Source organism: Hypanus sabinus, chromosome 24, assembly GCF_030144855.1.
Source record: "Hypanus sabinus isolate sHypSab1 chromosome 24, sHypSab1.hap1, whole genome shotgun sequence".
Lineage (NCBI taxonomy): Eukaryota > Metazoa > Chordata > Chondrichthyes > Myliobatiformes > Dasyatidae > Hypanus > Hypanus sabinus.
In genome coordinates, this window is record NC_082729.1 from 36,131,714 (window position 1) to 36,148,656 (window position 16,943).

Here is a 16,943-nt window from a genome sequence, read left to right on the forward strand (position 1 = left end):
CTGTCAGGCAGGAGCTCTACTCGCTGTGCCGCCTTAAGAGGTATTGATCCCAACGGTAAAGTCATGTAAATTATAATGCTGCAGTGGGAAAGGTCACGTGGTCACATCCAGCCTCTTAAGAGAGGGTGAGTCAAGGTGTTTTAACCACTGTGGAAATCCGGAACGTTAAGATCCTATCAGGATCCATGTTGAATTATCAATAACTCGATAATGAAGTTATAATTTCCTCTACACCCCCCCACCCCCATGTGAAAAGCAGGAATGATTACCTGACCTGTCAAAAATATTTCTGGTACCTTGAAATGAAGGAGGCAGGCACACCCAAGAGCATGTGGGGTCTAACTCTGCAGGTAGTTTCCCTGCCCGTTTGCAGCTGAGTCTGATTTATTCTGGTGTCATGAGTGCAGATGGTGTCATCTGGGGTAAATTGCAAACTGCTGGAGGAACCTAGTGGGTCAGGCAGCATCTGCAGAAGCAAAGAGATACAGGGTCAGTGTCTCCAACTTTGCCCTCACAGATACCGCCTGACCACCTTGTTTCCTCCAGAAGTTCATTTATAACTCGGTTGATATACTCTGTTTCCGACAAAAGTACTCTTACTGTTTTTACCATGCTTGTAAAAGAAAGTCACATGTTTGTGGTATCAATCATTTTTGTATAAGCAGCATGTTATTTTTTTTTAAAGACAAAATTCTTTTTAAATCATCCTATTTATATGTCCTCTGGTTTCCCCTGCCCTTTATCTGTGGTCCTCCAATCCTGGCCTTTTGCCCATTCCTGAATTCCTACCCCATTGGAGTCCATGCCTTCAGCAGCTCAGGAATTTCCTTTTTAATCTCTGGCTGAACTTTTAGTCACCTGCCTTAAAATCTCAAGTCCCGTGTAGTTTTTAAAAAAAGTTTGTTGCTGTGCATCTCCTTGACATTTTGCTCTATTAAAGGCACTATACAAATGCAGCCCCTTGCCACGTTTCTTAAAACTACTTTCCTTGAGTTAGCTGATGTGTGCTAAAGTTCAATTAATAATTGCAATCACTGCTCTTTGGCACCAATGATATGAATGTGACCTTGTCTGTGTTGTGAATACCAGAATTGTTTGTGCAACTGTGTGCTTGTAAATCTAACAGTATATTCAATTGATCTTTGTCTCCCCAACTTAAGTGTTGAAATATGATTTGTTTTAAATACACTGGCTCAGTAGCTTCATCCCAATTGCCTGTGTGAATGGCAGCCCAGTTTCTTCCGTGTACAGGCTGTCCCCGTGTAATGAGATCCATCAGTCAGATCTGTCCCCAAAGTTGGAAAGTAAACAGCAAAAATCACTCTGGTATCTGCAGCTCCACAGTATTGTAAGGATCAGCTTTGAAAGTAAGTAGAGAGAATTTCTGTAAGTTGAGAGGGAAGGGGAAACTGGTTCTGATTTTTGTAAGACCAAATGCATTAATTTATGTATTTAGAGATTCAGTGTGGAACAAGCCCTTCCAGGTCAACGAGCCTCATCGCCCGGCAACCTACTGAGGTAACATTAGTCTAATTGCAGGACAATTTACTGTGTCCGATTAACCTGCTAACCGGTATGTCTTTGGACAGTGGGAGGCAACCGGAGTACCCAGAGGAAACCCATGGGGAGAACGTACAACCTTCTTAAGGCGGCACTGGAGTTGATCTCCAGAATGTCCTGAGCTGTAACAGTGTTTAGCTAACCACCTTGCTACTGTGGCACACATGTTGGGAGTTTCAAACTTAGTGTTGTGGGAGCTCACTCATATATAGGCATGTCCATAAACTGAGTGTTTGTAACCTGGGGGCAATCTGTACTGATCTGTAGCTGTTTCTCTCTCCCTTTGGCACCATTTCCAAAGTGGAACTGTTGTGTTGTTTTTGACATGAGCAGTAGTCAGATGTGCTGACTTCTGAGTAGAGTCTCACAGCATGGAGGTGAACCCTTAGCCCCAACTCATCCATGCCAACTGTGTTGCCCAGCAGAAAGGTTCTGTCTGGCCAGCTTTGGTCTACAGCCCTCTAAACCTCTCCACTCCACACACCTAGCTAGCTGGACTATAAAAGAAGCTGGAGTCGGCAGTCTGGTCCATCAATCCAGCTCTGTCATTTAGTGAGATCATGACTGTGACTCAACTCTGCTTACCTGCCTTTTCCCCATAATCCTTCGTTCCCTAGTACAGTTGACCTTCACTAATCCGACTACCTGTAATCCGCTTCCTTCAATAATCCGGAACTGATCTCAAATTTTCCGCACAACTGTAATTTCAAATTTCCTGGACCATCATACCAATCTGCTGCGCATAGTTTTGGTTGCGCTAGATCTGTTTATGTGTTGGCGCGCTCTTGTAAGCACAAACAGGTGATTCCTGCTTGTTTTCCTGCATTTATTAATATCATTTGCGTGAGGCGTGGCCGCCTGGCACCCGCCACCGGCGGAGGAGCTGGCGCACGCTGTGTCGCTGTGCCCTCTTGCCTGGCCAGCGCTCCGTTCTCTTCTGCCTATGACCTCAGATCGGACGTGGCGACCTGCTGAATTTAAGCATGTTACTAAGCAGAGGAAAAGAAACTAACGAGGATTCCCCCAGTAACTGCGAGTGAAGAGAGAACACCCCAGCGCCAAATCCCTGGCCGCCTGGAGGTTGCGTGAAATGTGATATATAAAAGACCACCTTTCTCCAACTTCTGCCCACCCAGATGTGCTGCCACCAACATCAACAGTTTTTGAACAAACTTGTGCCAGTTCCTGATGCTTCACTCATTTTTCAAGATGAAAATGCTGATGATCCTGACAACCCCACACTTTCAGACATGTAACTTTGCCTGAAGGTATATTAAATGTCTCACTTTAGAAGCAGAAGTGCTCAACTGTTCTGTGTAAGTTAATTACTGTATGCTTACCTGTACCCTTTTTCATCTGTGCCTGTATAGTATATTACTTTATTATAATTTCATTTGCTACTCATTTAATATTTGTTTTATTATTATCTAACTTGTACTGATTTACATGATATTTTAAAGGTATGATGAGGTGGTTAGCTATTGCTTAATGTGATCCTTCTGTAATTCGGCACTAATCCGGCACTCCTCAGGTCCCAATGGCGCCGGATTATAGAAGGTCGACCTGTAGTCATAGAGAAGTACAGCACAGAAACGGATGGCTCTTTTAGTCCATGCCAAAACTATTTCAACTGCGTACTCCCATTGACCTGAACCGGGACCATAGCCCTCTATACCTCTCCCATCCACATATGTATCCAAACGTCTCTTAAATATTGAAGTCGAGTGAATATTCAGTCCTCTGAGTGAAGAAGTTTTCCCTCATGTTCTCCTTAAACTTTTCATCTTTCACCCTTTACCCATGACCTCTGGTTGTTGTCCCATCCAATCTCAGTGGAAAAAGTTTGCTTGCATTTACCCTATCTATACCCTTCCATCAAATCTCCTCTCAACTTATCAAACTAGCACAGAAGAGGTGCCTGGACAGAGAATTCCACAGATTTGTTACACTCTGGGAAAAGCAATTTCTCTCATGTCTCCACCCTAAATTTATTTATTTAAGGATGCAGCACAGAGTAGGCCCTTCTAGCCTCACTGCTCAGCAACCCCAAAAATCCCGATTTAACTCTAACCTAATCACAAAACAATTTTAATTGGCCAATTGGACTGTGGGAGGAAACTGGAGCACTGGGACAAAAGCCTACATTCCATATGAAGGAGGTATAGTGACTCCTTACAGAGAATGCCAGGATTGAATTCTGACGCCCTGAGCTGTAAGAGTCACGCAAACTGCTATGTTACCATGGTGCCCTAAATTTATTCCTTAAGTCTTGAGGCCATGTCCCCGAGTCCTAGTCTCACTTAGCAGTTGAAATGACTTTCCTGTCCATCTTGTGCCCATCTCAACCACTATTTCTGGTAGCTCATTGCAAACTTTTAGCACCCTTTGTGTACAGCTGCCCCTCTCTCACCCTCCTCCACCACGACATTAAGCCTATAACCTTTTGTTTTTATCACCTCCTCCTCGGGGCAATATTTTCACCCTTTAGGGTCCCGTACATCTCAGCAGGTTCCAGGGAATAAAATCCATATCTACTCAGTCTCTGAGATCGGGTGTTAAAACTGACCATTTGGAAAAGTGTCCCGATGAAGGGTCTCAGCTCAAAATGTTGACTGTTTATTCCTCATTAAATGTTGCCTGACTTGTTGAGTTCCTTTTGTGTGTGTTAATAGGGGAAGTGGATGTTACATGATTACCTGGGAGGGGAGGGGAAGGTGGATGTGACTAGAGTCTTGGAGCAAAGTTTATATTATGTCAAGGCAGGGGCTTTCAATGCTGAATGGAGACTGTGCTTTAATAATTAACAGGAAAGGAATTTTTCCTTTATCTGTTAATAGGATGTGGGTGAGCCACTGGTTGGTTGCATTGTGTCACTTGGGCTTTGTGACTGTGGGCGCACTATGCATTGGCAATCTGTCACAGTGAGTCAGCTTGACCCAGTGATGCCACATTGGGAATTCAAATCTGGCCACAGGGTTTTTGGTCAGTCTATTAGCTATACTTCTGCGGTCAGTGCAAGCGGGATGCATCTCCTTGCCTCATCTTGGCCTTTCCGTGACTCCCGGTCCGGGTCCCTCTCCGCTTTCGTGCAGCAGGCTCTTCTGTTGTCACACTGCTCCCTGCTGGAGCAGATTCCATCACACCTCTGGTAGCTGATGATGATAGATCAATACAGCTCGTGTATCGAAAAGAAAAGTGCCCGGAGTGTGAAGCATTCTCTCACTTCCCGGTCACCCTGCTGTTAGACATCTCACTGTCTCTTTAGTGGCTTGAAGATGACCGAAGAGATTTGGCTCAGACTTGATGGCTCTGATTTGTAGGGTTAGTTTTGGAGACGGGGGAGTTAAACTTCAAAGTAAAATTATCAAAGTACATGTGTGTCACAATATACAACCCTGGGATTCATTTTCTTCCGGGCATACTCGGTAAATGTGTAATAAAATAATAATCATAATAGAATCAATGAAAGACCACACTTGTGTATTTAACCAGTGTGCAAAAGACAACAAACTGTAAATACAGAAGTAATAAATAATAAGCAATAAGTATCAAGAAAACAAGATGAAGAGTCCATGGGTTGTGGGAACAATTCAGTGATGGATCAAGCGAAGTTGAGTGAAGTTATCCCCTTTGATGGTTGAGGGGTAATAACTGTTCCTGAACCTGGTGGTGTGATTTCTGAGGCTACTGTACTACCTTCCTGATGGCAGCAGTGAGATGAGAGCATGTCCTGAGTGGTGGGGTCCCCATTTATAGTTGCTGCTTTCCTGTGACAACACTCCATATAGATGTGCTTAGTGGTGGGAGGACTGGGCTACATTTTGCAGGATTTTCCATTCAAGGGCACTGGTGTTTCTATACCAGGCTGTGATGCAGCCAGTCAATATATTCTCCACTACCCATCCATCGAAGTTTGTCAGGGTTTTAGATATCGTGCTGGATGTCTGCAAACTCCTAAGGAAGTAGGGGTGCTGCTGTGCTTTCTTCGTAATTGCACTTGCCCAGGACTGGTCCTCTGAAGTGATAATACGGAGGAAGTTACAGTTGCTGACCCTCTCCAGCTGTGATCCTCCAGTGAGGACTGGCTCATGCACCTCTGATTTCCTCCTGAAGTCAGTAACCAGCTCCTTGGTGTTCTGACTTTGGCTGAAGAAGGAAAGGGGCATTTTTTGATTGTTGTGTTCTGAATATTGTCAGCGTGCCATGTCGACGCCAGAATGTGTGGCAACACTTGCAGGCTGCGCCAGAGCACACCCTCAAAACACAAACAACACATTTGACTGTATATTTTGATGTACATGTGATGGAAAAGGAAAATCTGAATCCTTAGTCCTTCTGCAAGTACTTGTGCTAGCTGTTCCCCTCAACCCTCTTGTCCTCATTTCAGCTGGCATTCCTGGTAAAAGCAGCCAAGGTGTCGGCTGAGGCAACAGTCCTTTACTTGGATGGTAGCCAGCTTCCCAGTCTGTCCACGGGTGAGAGGAGTGTGCTGTATTGGACACCAAACCTGCATCTTATAACACTCTCAAAGTTTTATTAAGATGAGTGTTCTACCATGTTTCCATGAGACTGTAAGAAGTAGGAGTAAAATTAGGCCGCTTGGCCCATCGAATCTATTCTGTCATTCCATCATGTTTAATTTATTATTCCTCTCAGTGGCATTCTCCTGCTTTCTCATAACTTTTGACACGCTTAGAAATCAAGAAACTACCAACCTCCACTTTAAATATACTCAATGAGTTGGTCTCCACAGCTGTCTGTGGCAATGAATTCCAAAGATTCGCCACACTCTGGCTAAAGAAATTCCTCCTCCTCTCTTCTATTCTATTCTGAAGCTGTGCCCACTGGTCTTATACTCCTCCATTGTAGGAAGCACCCTCTCCGCATCCACTCTATCTAGACCTTCCAATATTCGGTAGGTTTCAATGAGATCACTTCTCAATCCCAGAGCCCTTTGTGTGTTCAGGTAGCACTCAACCTGGTCTGGTTGAATTTCTGTTAGAAGGCAGTCAATGACGGTAGGGTCTTTCTGAATATCTAGGAGAGATTATTGAGCACCCTTCAACAGCTGGCACTCACTTTGTGCCAGTGTTACTTGTTAAAGATGGGTAACATTGGCACGGAGCAAGTGTCACAACACAAGGGTGCTCAGTGAAGCCTGGATTGCATGCAGAACTGGGTGTCTTCATTATCTGAGGAGTTACATTTAGATCATTTAGGCAACCATCACTACCTTTGACTCCGAAATGGAGGGATGGTCGTAGATTGAGTAGGAAATGTTGGGAACTGGGAAAATGATGCAGGCGATTTCTGGAGTTGAGGTACTTGTTACAACCATGATTCTCAGAGAAGTGAAAAGGGTTAGTTTGATCTTAGAGTAGATTAAAAGGCCAGCACAACATTGTGACCCAAAGGGCCTATACTGTGCTGTTCTGTGTTCCGTACTGTATGCAAGAGCAGTCCAACTAATCCCTCTTCCCACAGAGCCTAAATGTTTCACTTTGAGATATTTGCTCAGCTCCCTCATGGAATCTGCTGATCACTGAGCATTGTAGAGCAGATCCCAGCCACTGGCTGCTTCCTTTAAAAATAACGAATCTTCATTACTTTTGGTTCTTTTGTCTGTCATTTTTTTTCCTCACTGGAGCAGCGTAACTCTCTGCAGCACCAGCGATCACCGACTGGGATTCCATTCCTGCCATTGACTGTAAGGAGTTTGTCTGTTCAACCCGTGACAGTGTATGTTTCCTCGTTTTCCAGTTTCCTGGACGGGTTAGGGTTAGTGACTTGTGGACATACTGTGACTACACTGGTGGGATGCTCGAGCACATCCTTGATCTGTTAGTGCCCGGTGGTTAGAAAGCAATGCATTTCGAGGTGTGAGAAATTAGGGTAATCTGATGGGAACGCCCCTGAACTGGAAGAACAGCCTCTCTCTCTCTCTCTCTGCTCTCAATACAATTCTTTTTATAATATAGATAGACACACACATGTACACTACTGTGGTAATTATGTACTGTATTGCAGAAAAAAATCAGATGTGAGTGTATTTAAGTCAGAGGTCAATAGCTTGTTGATGTCAGGGTGTGAAAGGTTATGAAAAGAAGGCAGGAGAATACGGTTGAGAGCGAAATGGATCAGCCATTGATGAAATGGTGGAGCAGACTCGATGGGCCAAATGGCCTCCGCCGTCTTATTGTCTCTCCGCAGGGAAGTAGGGGAAACCAGAGTAGCTGTATAGCGAGTGAGTAAAGGTCTGCACACAGAGGGCAGGATTGAACCCAGGTCACTTGCAGCTGCAAGGCAGCAGCTCTCTGAGCCACTTATACGCAGACCATTTTACTTAAAGGAGCCTTCTCTTGCTTTCCAGACATTCCCTTTTAAAAACCAGGATCCAATAAACGTTTTCCATTAGGCAAACATTTCTTTAGGCACTTAACACGTACAAAAAGCTGGAGGAACTCAGCAGGGCCTGAAATGTCGACTCCTTATGTTTTTCCATAGACTACCTGACCTGCTGAGTTCCTCCAGTATTTTTTTAGTGTATTACTCTGGATTTCCAGTACCTGCAGAATCTCTTGTGTTACTGATGACTATATTTTCAGCCCGCACAGTGCTTTCAACTCTCCATGTGTCCTATTTTACTTGGACTCTCCATGAGCCATGGCCAATCAATAGCCTTGTCATTGTTGATGACTTTGGCCCTGCCCCTGGATTGAGGCTAAGAGGGGGTTTGGCGGGATCGGAATTGTGACACTTCAGTAACCACATTCAAGCTTTTGCAGATGATTGAGAATCACACAGAATAGAAACAGTCTCTTCAGCCCAACTAATCTCTGCTGAAGAAAATGCCCATCTAAAGATCCAGTTGCTCATGTCTTGCCCGTATCCCCCTAAGCCAGTGGGAGCAAAGGATGTTGGGAATGGTGAAGGTGGAGTGCCACAGGAGGCTGGGGGTGGGGGAGGGGGGTGGTTGGTGCAGTCCTACACACCCGGTCCTAAAACTGCAGGCAAGGCCATTTGATTAAACAATTGGTTTATTGATCATTATAGAATGTCTCTCCAGTGCTCCCCACTCCCTCCCCTCTCCATTCCCCTTTTTCCAACCATGATACCCCTCTCCCACCTCCAATCCTCTGAGAACTGACTCATGTACCTTCAGTTTCCTCCTCCTGTTCTCAGTATACTCAGCTCCTTGGTCTTACTGGCATCAAGCAAGAGGTTGTGGCACCATTCAAGCAGATTTTCAATCTCCCTGCTATATGCCGATTTGTCGCCAACAGAAAGACAGCCGACTCGCCCTGTTTGTGACCCTCATGTTTTTAACCAACTCTAAGTAAGCTCTTGGGTGGCAGAGTGAAGATACGTCTCTACCAAAGGAGGTGTAAGGTGCTCCTTCCCTCCACTAGCCTGCAGGTTGCCCTCGGGCAAGGTGTAGCACCCCTATCCCCCCAATCAGGGTCACGTGAAGTGACGGGAGCAGGTGGTGGATGGTCATATGAACAGCCGGTGCAGATCACAAGTCCTGGTTATGCGACCACTGACAATCTCTGAAGAGTATTGATAATGGCTGGGGTCACCTGTCTTATAAAGACACTGCCCAGAAGAAGGCAATGGCAAACCACTTCTGTAGAAAAATTTGCGAAGAACAATATGGTCATGGAAAGAGAAAAGAATAAGTACAGCAATGTAAAAGGGTATTAAAGACAGATGGAAGACCATGATTCCCCAAGTCATAATACACGGCACAAGATGATAAGGTTACCCTTCAGTCTTCTATGCTCAAAAGAATAAAATTTGAACCTGCCCAATCACTTTGTATAAACCCAGACCCTCAAGTCCTGGCAGCGTTCTTCCAAATGCCCACTGTGTTCTTTGTAGCACAGTGGCATCTTTCCTATAGCAGGGTGTCCAAGGCAGAGCATGGTATTCCGGATCTGTTGCCGCCAGAGTCCCTTTCTCAGAAGGCAAGTTCCTGTTTGTGTTAGAGCTGGTTCCTCATCCACAGATGTGACTCAGGTTGCCCTGTAACTTCTAGAGGTGGGGTCAATTGGCTGGATGTTGCTGCACTGGTCTGTTCTGATCAGGTGGTCTCCTCTCGTTCCCTCACTCTCTGCTACCCTTGCACGTGGCGTGGTTGCATGAAGGTTGGGCGGTGGGGAGAGGCATGTGGGTTGAGAACAGTTGCAAGAGCCCAGGTCTCTCTGAGAATGGAGCCTCCATTCTCCATTCTGTCACTTACTGAATTTTCCTGTTTCTGATTGGATTTGAGGCATTCTGGATTCAATACCTTGTATTCCTGTTCTTTGCATAGTCACCAGCTCCTTGCCAAGCGAGCACACTTGCCTGTGAAAGGCACCCTGCACTGATGTCAATGGTAGGACTTGTTTGTGAGGATTGTGTGGTAACACCTGTTGCTCTCTGAGGTATGAAGTTTACAGATTGGGTCAGGGGTGGGCAAACTTTTTGACTTGTGGGCCACAAAGGGTTCTAAAATTTGACAGGGGGGCCGGACCAGGAGCAGATGGACGGAGTGTTTTGGTAATACACCTCATAAGAGAAAATAAAATATCATGGGATATGTAGAAAAAATGTGCTTTAATTTCAATTGAAAATGAACAAATGCATTACAACAAAATATCTGTCTTTGAAGTCTCATGGATTTAGCTATTTATTGAAATGACTTTTAAAACACTGAAAATTAAATGAATAAAATACAGCTTTTTTTAATAGTATCAGTTATTATTTTAAAGCACAGAAAATTCTGTTATCCTTCAAGATATTATCATCATCCCTCTCCTCCTGACTGTCTTTATTTCAAAGACGGTAGGAGATGCAGGTCTACTTGTCCTGCTCCTTCTTATTCAATTGTCCCCTGTGCCAAAACTCAACAACGACCAGCCAGTATGCGGAGCACGTTATTTGATCTGGAGCGCATTTTTTATTTTGAGAACGTACGTGCACCTGCGCACTACTCATGTCCATCACTTAACAGAAATGACATGTAACATGCAAGGCTTATTGAAAAAAATATTTTCAAATGCATTTTTTACATACACAACGAAGAAACTTATTTTTAATTTCAGTGGGAACAGTGTTGTTGGTCTCCCTTTTTAGCCAGCGCATCAAAGTCTGGATTTAGTTTTGTTGTGGCGATTCTCAGGATGGATCTGAGGTGTTGGTGAGTTAACTTGGATCTGTGGCTGGCTTTGTTGATGTTCATGACGCTGAACGCCTGTTCACATAAATAGGTCGAGCCGAACAAAGAGTAAAGCGCAAATGTAGAGTAATACGCTGCACCTCAACAAAGGTCAATGTGTAGCGGTGTGCTACATGCAGCGCTAAAATTACGACATGGACTCGGTAACTGCAGTCGAAGAAAAAAACTTTATTCGAAATCCCCAGCCTCACTTTTAAGCCTCCCTCAACCTACCCCACCTGCGCAGAGGCTCCAAAGCTCTGTGCTCGCAAATCCCCGCAGGCTATCTCCCTTAGCCGGAATGCTGGCTAATTGTGAGCCGGTTCGAATGTGCCAGGAAATGGGTCGCCACCAATGTATATACAGTGCGTCATCTATTGGGAAAACGCCAGAATTGCGGGGAAAAAACGTTAACAAGGTTTATTAATATAATTTCATCAAGTTCTGCGGGCCGGATTAAAAAGCTTAACGGGCCGCATATGGCCCGCAGGCCGTAGTTTGCCCATGCCTGGATTGGGTTGTATTTTCCAAGAAGCAATGCAAAATTTCTCTTGGTGGAAAAACTTCCTATCAGAGTACTTGCTCTGAATGGTTCATTATATTTTAATCTTTATCTCATTTCCTGAGTATGTTATTCAAAATACACCTCCACACAAAATTTCTTGATTAGATTGCAACCCGTAGATCTTTCCCTGGGTTCTGTTACTCCAGAAATAAATCCTTGAACCCCTAGGTTGGACCCCAGCCTGTAATCTACCCCAGGAATCTGTTGTTTTGTATATAAACCTCCGAGCCCCTGGAGTAGGTCCCAGCCTGTAACCAAATCTCAGGGATCTGTTATTTAAGGTATAAATGCTCCTGAAACCCTCGATTAGATCCCATCCTGAAACCCGCTTACGGAGATCTGTTATAAACCCCCCCCCCCCCCTCTTCCCCCGGACCCCTGGATTTGACACCAGCCTGTAACTCGGTCCTGGGGACTTATTGAATATAAACACCCCCACCACCACCACCCCCCCATACACTCCACCCTCTGAATCTCCACCTCAGGTAGATTCCAGCCTGTAACCCACTCTCAGTAGTCTTGTTCCACATGATCAGAATGTTGAGGGATTTGGTCTGTGGGAGAGAGTGTTCAGACTTGTTCAAAACCTGCTGGTTCCTACTCCGTCACAATTGAACGATGCAGGTGTGTCAGAAGATGTCCATGATTTTAGCTTGTAACAGTCCTTCTCACCATGGATCATTCCACTGCCTCTGGTAACTATTGAGGCAGTGATTACATACACTGTGAGCAGTGTATGTCCCTTGGACTTGCCACTGTAATCAACCGAAACTGAGCTGTGGAACAGGTGTGATCAGATAGGTGTTACAGGGATGCACATGGTTCTGGGGAAATGATCATCAACAAAAGAACTCGAGGAGCAAGTTTCTCTGGAAGGAACAATGATTCCTGTACCTCCTTGCCCTGGAGAGCTGTTAACTTGTACAGGATTTTTGAGAGTGACCCCAGATTTTTAACAGGAGGATCAAGAGTTGTGAGGAGTAGGCAGTGGTGGGAGGGGTGATGTTATGCTCAAACACATGGGTAGTCTAACATGCTTGTGTAACTAGTTACTGTGTGCACCAGTACAACCCGAGTGTTTATACAGCAACAGACCCATACCCACTCGTATCGTACCCCAGTGATGGACTGTCCCCACCAGTGCCGTACCTTGATATTATACAGTGATGGACCTGCCCCCACTGGTGTTATACTGTGATGGATCCATCCTCACGGGTTACCACGTCATAGCACCTCACTAGGACAGAACAATCCTCAGCTAACCCTGGGTGTTGATGGCGTTCCCTGGCTTGGAGAGTGCTGCATGGCTCTGGGGCTGTACACAGTGAGTACTGAGTCAGTACGATTTGTTTTTGTCAGGCTGTTACTGCCTGAAGGAGTTGAGCCATCTGGGGAGCTGTGTGTTATTTTTAACAATTCCATCAGGTTGGCACTGTTTGTGCTGTGGGATTGGGGTGTGCTTTTGCTCGAAAGTGTAGTTTACGTGACTGAGTGTTCTCTCTATAACCTGAGTACAGTACAGGAGGTTTTGAGCTGAGTGAATACACTTCACCACCACAGGGCTGAGTTGATGCCTGTCTGTCGCCTTTGATTTGGATTGCTTTAAAGTACTTGCTGCAAAGCAAGATAGAAAAATAAATCAAATGTTGGCACACTGGAAATGCCTGTCAGGTATCTGTGGAGATGGAGAAGCATAAGTTGCTAGACTTTAACAAGGAGTAGCAGCTTTGATTTGCTCGCCTGGAACCACTGTGCTGAATTCTAGGATGTCCTAGTGTAGGTTTGCACAAATAAAACAAAGTGAGGTGTTTTGTGTAACACATTTTATTGAACTCCAATATTTTATTGATGCTTAAAATCTTTATGTAATAACATCATCACGTTAATGATGACCAGCCTTTTAAAGTGAAACCCAATTCATTGTTGGTTGTGAATTACATAGATTACTCCCAATTACGTTACCCTACATGCATGATTGGCATTTGATGTCTGGACCAGTCCTGGATGGAGTTCTGAAAAAAAGTCTGCAGAAAGTTATGGATACAGACCAGTCTTTCACAGGCAAACCTCTCCCCACTATTGAAGGCACCTACATGGAGCACTGTTGTAGGAAAGCAGCATCCATCTTCAAGGACACACTGCCCCTGCCCCTGACCCCCACCATCCAAGCCAGGCTCTCTTCTCACTCCTGTTATCAGGCAGGAAGTACAGGAACTTTCGGTCCCATGTCATCAGGTTCAGGAACAGTTACCGTACAACCATCAGGCTCCCAAACCAACTTGGATAACTTCGCTCACCTCAAGTGATTCCACAGCCTATAGACTAACTTTCAAGGTTATTTATTTTTTGCAGGGTGTCTTATTTTGCACACTGATTGTTCATCAGTGGCAGTGAAAAGCTTTTTGTTTTGCGTGACATCCAGGCAGATCTTTCTGCATTTGAGGCTGCATAGAGGTTAACACTTTACACTACCAGTCGCTTCCTGTTAGGAGTTTCTATGTTCTCCCCATGGCCGCATGGGTTTCCTCCCATAGTCCAAAGATGTACAGGTTGGTGGGTTAATTGGTCATTGTAAATTGTCCTGTGATTAGGCTAGGGTTAATTGTCCTGTGATCAGGGGTTGCTGGGCAGTGTAGTTTGAAGGGCCTGTTCCATGTGTGTATCTCAATAAATAAAATAGATCGTTCCAGACATAAGTATATTGAGGGAGGACAAGGGTAAAACAATAACAGATTGCACAATGTGGTGTTCTGGTTAGAGCATTGCAGCCAGATAAAGTGCAAGGGCCACAACGAGGTAGACTGAGAGATCATCATTATTGTACTGTACGTCTGATGACTGGGATAAAAGCTGACCTTGAGCTCTGTGATGCATGCTTTCAGGCGTTTGTATTCACTGATCAATGGGAGGAGTGGAGGAGAAGAGAGAGTATTCAGGGTGGGGGGGGGGCTCTGATTATGTTGGTCGCTCTACTGGGGTAACAGATGAGGGGTTGTGCCGAGGGTCAGTGTTGTGGTGTTTCAGTAAAAGAGGGGTCACAGATGACGTATAGCAAGTTTTAAAAAAGAACACACTAAAGCAAGGAGTTTTAAAAGAGATTTGGGTTAGCAGTTAGTGCCAGTGATTTGGGTTCATTTCCCAGCACTATAAGGAGTTTCTATGTTCTCCCTGTGACTGTGTGGGTTTCCTTACACATTCCAAATGCATACGGGTTAGTAGGTTAATTGGTCACATGGGGGGTCAGTGGGCCAAAGGTTCTGTTGCCGTGACAAGGTTTGATGGAGGTAGACGTTGAACATTGAGGGGCTCAATCTCCAGGTTGAGCCTCGAATGTTGGGAATGTTTAAATAGGTAAACATTGGGCGGTACCAGGGAAGAGCAGTTGAGGCTTGGGGGAAGATCAGCCATAGTGGGGCACACACCTGCCCACTTCCAGTCCTCGGGTTTGAGCTGTTGCTAACGTTGTGCCCCCTTGTCCTGTTGTAGGTAGTTCAGAGCATCGAGGACCACCACCAGGAGGTGATCTCCTTCTACCGTGAGAATGGCTTCCACGGCCTCATTGCCTATGACTCCGAGTATGCCCTGTGCAACGTCCAGTGCTACCTCAGCGCGCATGCTCTCAAGCTGAGCTGGAATGGCAAGAGCCTCACCACCAACCAGTACCTGATGCAGGAGGTGGCCAAGCAGCTGAATGTCAACCCCGCCCACTTCAGCATCTTTGCCGCCCTGCTGGGTAGGTGCTTTAGTGAAAATAAAAACTGTATCCCAGTTCCCTGTCCTCTATCACAGCACTAACCTCAACAAAGCCGCATCCATGATTAAAGGGCCCTTTTCTCATTACTACCATCAGAGAGGGGGTACAGGAGCCTGAAGATCCACACTCAGCGTTTCAGGAACAGGAACGTCCATGAACACTACCTCACTAATTCTTTCTTGCACTGAATCTTATTTTTATTGCAACTATTAGAATTTTTTTTTTGCCTTGAACTGTACCGCTGATGCAAAATAGTTTTGCTGGCACCTCTAACTCTGAGAGGACGCCATGGGCTTTCAGCGTTCAGTTGTTCATCCTTCCTAAACAGACTCTCTCTCCATTGTTTTTTCAGGTAACCACATCCTCCCAGATGAAGATCTGGCTGCTTTCCATTGGAGCCTATTGGGCCCAGACCACCCCTTGGCCTCTCTGAAGGTGAGCAGACTTGGCTAAAGTTTAAAAGAAAAGATAAGGTTTTGTATGTCACATGTCCATCAAAACATGCAGTGAAATGAGTTGCTTTGCTTCAATGACCAGCACAGTTAAAGGATTTTGCCAGAGACAAAAGTCACCACACTTCCATTGTCAACATAGCACACCCACAGCTTACTAACCCGAACCCATCCCGTATGTCTTTGGAATACATGGGGGGCGGTGGGGGGGGGAACTGGACCAACCGGACAAAACCCCTGTGGTCACGTGGAGTTCATACAAAACTCTTCATAGACAGCAGCTGAAATTGACCTCAGTCAGCGCTTCAGGAAGCATTGCACTAACTGCTATAAAACCGTGCCACCCCTCAGCTCACAGAATGTACGTAATGCTGCACCCTTGGGAGATGGTATAATTTTCCAGACTATCGGATATCACTCTGGTCGCTGGTTCACTTTTTCACAGATGTTCACCTAGCAGCACGTTATGTAATAAATTTCCCAGTGAGCCCATTGCAATTAAATAAACTTGAGGGGAAATGGAGCCACTCGTGAGGGAAGCAGTTGACCTGTGAGAGGTGCTGAAGTGAGAGAACTATTGACAATGCCCCAGTGACAGTGGCACGAGTGGGGAAGGGAAGGAGGTAACTGATATTAAAGGAAGAGAGGGAAATTGGTTGGGGGAAACCACAGTATAAAAAGAGTGGGAAATGACAGGGAGCTCCTGAAATCAAATGGAGCATGGGAAATGGGGGGGGGCTTTCTCACCCCAATATTAGAGGGGGAAGTGTCAGGAAGCCCCTGATATTTGAGGGGGATTAGGAATTTGGGGGTCTCCAGTATTATAGAGTAGGGAAAAAAAAGGCTGCTCTGATATTTGAGGGTGAGTGGGGAATAAGGGGAGTCCCTTTGATATTAAAGGGAGAATGGGAAATTGGCAGAGTCCAGTGTTAAAGGGCTAGTGATAATAGTGGTCACCCACTAATATTTTAAGGTGAGGGAAAGGTGGGAATCCCTGACATTAAAACGAGAGTTGAAATGGGGGTTATTTAAGAACCTTCTGTTCTCCCTCAATATGAAGAATAGCAAATTAGGAATTCCTGATTTGAGGGGGGGGGGGTGATATTGGAAGGAGATTGGACATTATTGTTATTGTGGGAAAATGGAGGTGGAGGGGGCTGTGATATTACAGAAAGAGTAAATAGGGTGGGTGCAATACTTGAGAGTGGGAAATGGCAGGAGGAGCTTGGGAATCAGCATCTCCAGTTATTCAATCATTGGCAATCCCAAATAACCCAGGTGTTGCCAGAACAGTTACGTTAACTGAACTGGTAATCTGGGGGCTAGACTGAACACAAGTGTTCACATCACACCATACTAGCCAGAAGTTTTAAGTTAATTAAGTAGTCCAGAATTTGTTTTAAAATCAATTGG

The 16,943-nt window shown here is 45.2% G+C and overlaps 1 protein-coding gene across 1 annotated transcript in view; it reads left to right on the forward strand.

The window, feature by feature from the left end:
* Positions 1-16,943, forward strand: part of LOC132380661 (constitutive coactivator of PPAR-gamma-like protein 1 homolog) — a 75,636-nt gene that overhangs the window by 5,400 nt on the left and 53,293 nt on the right. The window contains exons 2-3 of the mRNA XM_059949629.1: positions 14,811-15,057; positions 15,431-15,513. Coding sequence (XP_059805612.1) covers positions 14,811-15,057; positions 15,431-15,513 — 330 coding nt within the window. The remainder of the gene's footprint in view (positions 1-14,810; positions 15,058-15,430; positions 15,514-16,943) is intronic.